Genomic DNA, 6835 nt, shown 5'->3' on the forward strand with positions numbered 1-6835 from the left:
TTTGACGTCTGCAAGACCTATTTTTTTGAGTGCATGATGTAAGTGTGCTATCAGGGGAAGGTATGTACTTTCCCAAGACACCAAAGTATCTTGTGGTATAAGTGTGAGGGAGTGTGATGAGACATAGAGCCAAGTATGGTGACCCATACTCAGAATTCGTGCTCTGCATTTAATCCATCCAAAGTGCACACACACCGTGAAAACACACCCGGAGCAGTGGGCAGCCATTTATTCTGCAGCACCCGGGGAGCAGTTGGGGGTTCGGTGTCTTGCTCAAGGACACCTCAATCGTGGTATTGCCGGCCCGAGACTCAAACCTACAACCTTAGGGCTAGGAGTTAAACTCTCTAACCATTAGACCACCACTGCCCTTGTGGTATAAGTATGGTCAACACCCTTTAGTAAGCTCACTTCCTGTACAACATTTAACATCCTCTGTGTAGGTAACAGACTTCGTACAAATGCTCTGATTAATGAGAAATGAAAAGGTCTGACAAAAAAAAAAAAAAAAAGGGAAATGTTAGGCACATTAATTGACTTTAACAGTGGTTCCAGCACAACAACTTTTTATTTGCGGTTGCAAACATGGAGAGTTATTAAACCAAGAACATCTAAAAAATGTGACCTCACACCCAACAGAAATCTGTGGAAGACCGAACAGAGATAACATATGACCTAATGTTATAACACGGAAGAGTGTGTCACAACATTTTCCAGAGTACCAAACAAAGCCTCTTCCTCACGCAGCGATATTCAAATGTTTTTCAGACCCTCAAGGAAAAAATATAAACCGTGTTGACGCCTCCTTCATAAACATGGAATTCCTTCAACATCCAAATTACATAAAATAATCCAAACACATGGTAACCACGAGTAATTTGCTGCATTAAATAAGGCATATTGTGGATCTCTGTCAAGAGAACACTGTTACAAACATTCACAAATGCATAAACCTGAACAGTACAACGTGAAAACATCTAAAACAGCATGCTGCTGTCGTTCGAATGCACCAACTGATAAAGTGTCGACGTCTTGTGCAAATTCCCAGGTTAAAATCAAGCTTGCGAGCTTTAAGGCGTCTAACGGCATTTCAAGAAGAAGAGGGTCATTTCTGAGGCTCGGAAGATTGTTACCTTTTGCTTAGTGGAGAAAAACAAACAAAGCGAAAACAACATATGGCTTGGAGTCACCGACAATGGCTGGAGTAGATAAAAATATAAACTTAAGTGTAAAGAAAACACTGCTAGCACACGCAAAGACTTTAAAAGCAGCAATGATAGCAAACATTAATCGGTTCATTCCCGAGCCGATTGGAGGATGGGGTCCACAGTATATATACATTGCACAATTTTAGGATAAAACTACATAACCATCAACAATCCAGGTTGTGGTTTAGTAGCCGGGCTTCGGTGGCTCCACGTAGCTGGGGTTGTAAGCAGGTTGAGTTGAGCTGTAGTCTGTTGATGGGGGCGGGTGAGCGAATCCGGGCTGAACTGGTGGTTGCATGGGGTACTGTCCCTGGCTGTAGGGAACAGGATATCCTGGGCCTCCTGAAAACACATGCAGAATTACAGCTTCACTTTGAGTCAATCAAACCTCTATCCAACACTGTTCTTGTAGAGTGAAATTTTCAGGTGAAAGCCATGCAATTTCTTTAGATTCTAGCAAACTCAGTTGGACGGGGTAATTTAACACTACCGTTTAAAAGTTTGGGTTTAAAGAAATGCTTTTAGTCAGCAAAGATGCATTAAATTGATCGAAAGTGACAAGATTTGTATTTCAAATAATTGCTTTTGAACTTTGAATACATCAAAGAATCCTTTAAAAATATCAGTTTTACAAAAAATATGAAGGAACAGTTGTTTTCAACACTGATAATAATAATAAATGTTTCTGGAGAATTAAAACCGCACTGAAAACTGGAGTAATGATGCTGAAAATTCATTGGAAATTCATTGGAAAATTGGAATAAATTACATTTAAAAATATAATACAATAAAAACAGTTCTTTTAAATTGCGATATTATTTTACAAAATTACTGTTTTTCACTGTAGTTTTGATCAAATAAATGCAGCCTTGGTAAACATAAGAGATTCTTTCTTTAAAAAAAAATCTCACGACCCCAAACTTTTGAATGCCAATGTTTAAAATATGCATTTGAGATGAAATGGTTTTAAAATTTTTTATTTTTTTTTTAATTATTTTGATGGTATGAGATATCTCAAATATGCATTTGAGATGAAATGGTTTTAAAATTTTTTTTTTTTGGTCATTTGAACGCAAAGTAAAAAGTTTGTTAAATAGTCTGTAATAAAAAACATAATCTAAAATGAATGTTTTAACAGCACTAATTACCAAAATATATTTTTACTAAAACACTTAAACCAAGTGCCACAGGCAACATTTTCCAGTGGCAATGTAAACTAATCATTTTGAATTGATTCACAGATACATTCTGAACCGATTCAAAGAACTGAATCATCTGTGTTTTAACACTGTCATATTCATGACTCACAAGTCACGAGACAATGAAGGATTGCAATACTATGAAATGACACATTATTGCCAAATAAAAAGTGCATTCAAATTTCAACATTCACAGCATTTACAGGAAAATCATCATAAATATTTGTGGAAAGCCCGGCGGACTGGACTTCCTGTTGTGCAAGGTCTTATTATCTTACCGGCCACCTGATATGGGGGTGGTGGTCCCGCTGCATATGGCTGGCCCTGATAGGGTCCCGTCTGCATGGGTTGTCCACCATAAGCTGGTGTGCCGCCGTACCCGGCCTGAGGCGGCATGGGCTGATACGGTGGGTACTGACCTCCCTGAACGACAGGCTGCTGAGGATATTGTGTGGTTACCACTGTAGTTGTTGTTGCTCCCATAACAGCTGTAAAAGAATCAAAGGCAAGAGAACATGAGTAATGAGTTGATAAATTCCCATTCAATGCATAGCATTCATGCATATTATATAAAAGACTTTTAAATGCTTCTGAAAAAGCCTCTTATGTTCACCAAGGCTGCATGTATTTGATCAGAAACACTTTAAAAACTGTAATATTGCCAAATATTATTTAAAATAATATATTCATACCCACTTCAGCCTGATGTAACCACAATCACAACTGTAGTTCCTCTTTGTCGCAGTTTCAACTTCTAGTTGTGCCTTTATTATTAGATTATTAGGCAATAAATAGAGATAGAGACCAGGCATATTAATAAACTGACCATTTGTCTAATATGAAGACAGATTTTCCATAACGGTATCTCAATGATATTAAAAAAGCACTGCTTAAAGCAGAAAACAAATAAACAGGTTGACCATTTTAGCAGGTCAGTGAATTTAACAGCGAGTCTTTCATATGATGAACATGCTTCTTAAAGGGCCAGTGCACTCAAAAATGAAAAGTCTGGTTTTAGGTGCACTGTCGCTTTAATATTCCTAGTTCCCAGAATGGAAAGCCAAATCACTTCTTCCCTACTACGTAACTAAATGTTTAAAACAGTAGTTCTGAAGACGTCAACTGTCTTTTAAGCATCTTGTGACACAAACATTAACAGTCACTATAGGCCTCTACCTGTAACACAAGGGCGTTTCCTCCCCCTTATTTGTGGTTGCTGTGGACACAGTGAGTCAGACTGGGTGGGGAATCCCAGAATGCTCCAGCATTCAGTTTTTCTGCTCTCAAAAGTCACATTCCAGTATTTTTGGCATAGGCTACAAGGTCAGAGAAAGTCTAAACTTGTGGAAAAGAAGTTGCATCCTGTCTTACACACGGGTCAGCTGAACAAAACATGCACATATCACATTTTGACCCACAATGTAAACTATTTTGCATAAAAACATTCTCATTGTAACACTACAAGACATACTACCCTGATGTATACATGTTTATGAAAACAATGTGACATTTGTATCATAGGCTACATGGTCATAGAAAGTCTAAACTTGTGGAAATTTTGTTTTAAACATTTTTGCCCTGTTTTATAAATGGATCAGTCTCACGAAAAACACACCTAGGTTACATTCGACACCAAAATTGAAAGAAATAAAATTGCAAAATTTGTGGATGCAATGTTGCAATTAACAAGCTAGTGATGGGTTTCACGAGATTCAGTTTGAGAAAATGCTAAATATTTTTTCACTGGGTTCACATTTGAACATGGAATATGGCCCCCGTCCAATTATATCACGACTCAAATTGAAAACAAGAACAAGAATGGATGCTTTGTTCAAATTTGGACATTTAATTTTGGGACTTTTGAATTTTATTTGTAGAGGCACGCAGCAGGGGGCAGGACCGCAGCAACGATGAATAATAATGATTAAGATGATGATCATAGTTATTGTAAGATAACGATAGCAGTTGATTTATCAAATCGAATTGCTAGCTTTGGACTTAATAATGATTGATTTAAGGATTGGATATGCACTTCATAATGATTAAGATCACGGACCAACTAATCCACGCTATCTTATTCTAATTTGCATATGGGATTTCCTTGAAAAAATGAACATATAGGCTATCAAAACAACAGAAAGACTATCCCAGCACAGTATGACATTGACTGCATGTCAGTATGAAACTATGAAAGACATTTCTTCTATCACGAGAGAAGTAAAACCGCTCACAAAAAACAGTCGTCTTGGTCATCCTCGGATAACTTCCTAAGTGGATTGGAGCAGCAGTATCTGTTATCACACGTCCCACAACAGAACTGTAAAAACGAGCACTCAATGGAGGGCTTCAGCTCACCAGCACTGGAGAAGTAGCTTTTGCAGTCATCATCAGCTAAACAAAGCAAAAAGACAAGAGAGATAAATGACATGTTGGCCAAAAATAGATTGTAGGAGTAGTTCCACCGCAAATTAAAATCTTGCTATCTGTCAGGTCACCTAAACCCAATTAGTTGGAATATGACTTGGAATATAGTAATTTAGATTATTTTTTATGGCTATTTAGAGTTTGACAGTGTACACAACCATATATTTTTCGCATGTAAACGAGCAGCACAAACTTTCTGCCAAATGTCTTCTTTTGTGTTTCATGCAAGAAAATAATAAGCATTGGTACAACATCATAACACTTATTAAGTAGCATTATTCTTGTAAGCTGTATGCATGCATCACTTGTTGTGAGCAGATTTTATGGTATGGGGAAATGTATCACATTTCATGTTTTTAAATCTACGGAAACATGTTTAGACTTATACACAACACAGATTACAAACAATACCTTTATTTACTACAACAAAATAACCTGGTGTAGAGAAAAATCTGAAATTGCTGTTAAATCTCACAATTAATTATAAACATACTTAAATACATGTGAAATTTGTAGAAAGAGGCAACAGTTTCGCAGTAAAACGTAGGCCACTCTAATAATCTTTTTGTTTAACGTTACTTAGATTTTTTTTTTTTTTTGTAGACAAAACAAAAACAAAGAAAACAACTAGCACTAAAAAAAAACTACACGTGAAACATCTAAAAGAAAAAAAATAACATCGCATATGTCACATAGAAAAGACATGCATAGCGAGAAATCATAGAATACGTGTTAAAAACATGCTGGCGCATTTCATGTCTTTTGTTTGTCAGGGCAGATCCAGCTGTATACTTACTCGGACAAACCGTCAACAAGAACAAGTCTGAACGCAAAGAAGCCGTTTCTTTAAATATTTTAGACACTCACCGAATGTCGCCGTGAATAAAACCGCGGACAGGAGCAGAAGAACCGGGACGGAGGACGCCATAGCTCAGCTCTTCCTCTTCAGTAACGTTAGCTCGTTCCGTGCGGAATCTTGCGGATGTTGTAATTTGAGAAGAACACGACAACAAACCTTGCCTCAGGAAGAAAAAAGCCCAGTTCCGCTTAACCTACAGGTTTAAATCTTAACAACGGCACTATTAGTCCTCCAGAGCGTAAACATGAGATAAAAGATGAAGTTTTTGTGTGTAAAACCATAAAACGACACAACACTGACACAGCACTCACAACAATGGGAATCAACTGCTGAATAACGGACTGGGATTCTGTCACAATGTGGACCTCATAATCCATCAAATGCCCCTCCCTAACTGGAGCCTTAGTGGATGAAATGAAAACGAAAGTCCACACATACAGGTACATCTCAAAAAAATTTGAATATCTCGGAAAAGTTCTTTATTTTTTGTAATTTAGTTTAAACTTTCTTATATTGTGGATTCATTGCACACAAACTGAAATATTTCAAGAGTTTTTTGTTTTAATTCTGATGGTTACGACTTACAGCTTAGGAAAATAAAAAAATCCAGTAGCCTGTCTATAAAAATTAGAATGTTCCATTTTGTGCTTGATTAGTTTGATTAATTTTGAGTATAAATACTGGGTACCTTTTGGGCTAGTTTAGAACATGCAACCACAATTATGGGAAAGACTGACTTGACAGTTGTCCAGAAGACGATCATCGACACCCTCCACAAGGAGGGTAAGTCACAGAAGGTCATTGGTGAAAGGGCTGGGTGTTCACAGAGTGCTGTATCGAAACATATTCATAGAAAGTTGACTGGAAGGAAAAAGTATGGTAGGGAAAGGTGCACAAGCAACAGGGATGACCACAGCCTTGGGAAGATTTTCAGGAAAAGCCGATTCAAGAACTTGGAAGAGCTACACGAGGAGTGGACTGAAGCTGGAGTCAGCGCATCAAGAGTCACACGCTCAGACGTCTTCAGGAAATGGGCTACAGCTGTCACATTCCTAGAACCAAGCCACTCCTGAACCAGAAAAAACATCAGAAGCATCTCACCTGGGGTAAGGATAAGAAGAACTGGAGTCTCATTTATAAATGTT

At 37.6% G+C, this 6835-nt stretch overlaps 1 protein-coding gene across 1 annotated transcript; it reads right to left on the reverse strand.

Moving 5' to 3' along the window:
• Window positions 1-549: 549 nt before the first annotated feature.
• Window positions 550-6121, reverse strand: LOC109075677 (protein shisa-4-like). Its single transcript, XM_042712295.1, has 5 exons — window positions 5699-6121; window positions 4638-4798; window positions 3584-3728; window positions 2686-2895; window positions 550-1550 (listed from the first exon to the last, which is right to left on the reverse strand). Exons 1-5 carry the CDS (start codon window positions 5757-5759, stop codon window positions 1393-1395), a joined length of 735 nt encoding a protein of 244 aa, XP_042568229.1. The 5' UTR covers window positions 5760-6121; the 3' UTR covers window positions 550-1392.
• Window positions 6122-6835: the final 714 nt, after the last annotated feature.

The sequence above is a fragment of the Cyprinus carpio genome, chromosome A22, assembly GCF_018340385.1.
Source record: "Cyprinus carpio isolate SPL01 chromosome A22, ASM1834038v1, whole genome shotgun sequence".
Classification (NCBI taxonomy): domain Eukaryota; kingdom Metazoa; phylum Chordata; class Actinopteri; order Cypriniformes; family Cyprinidae; genus Cyprinus; species Cyprinus carpio.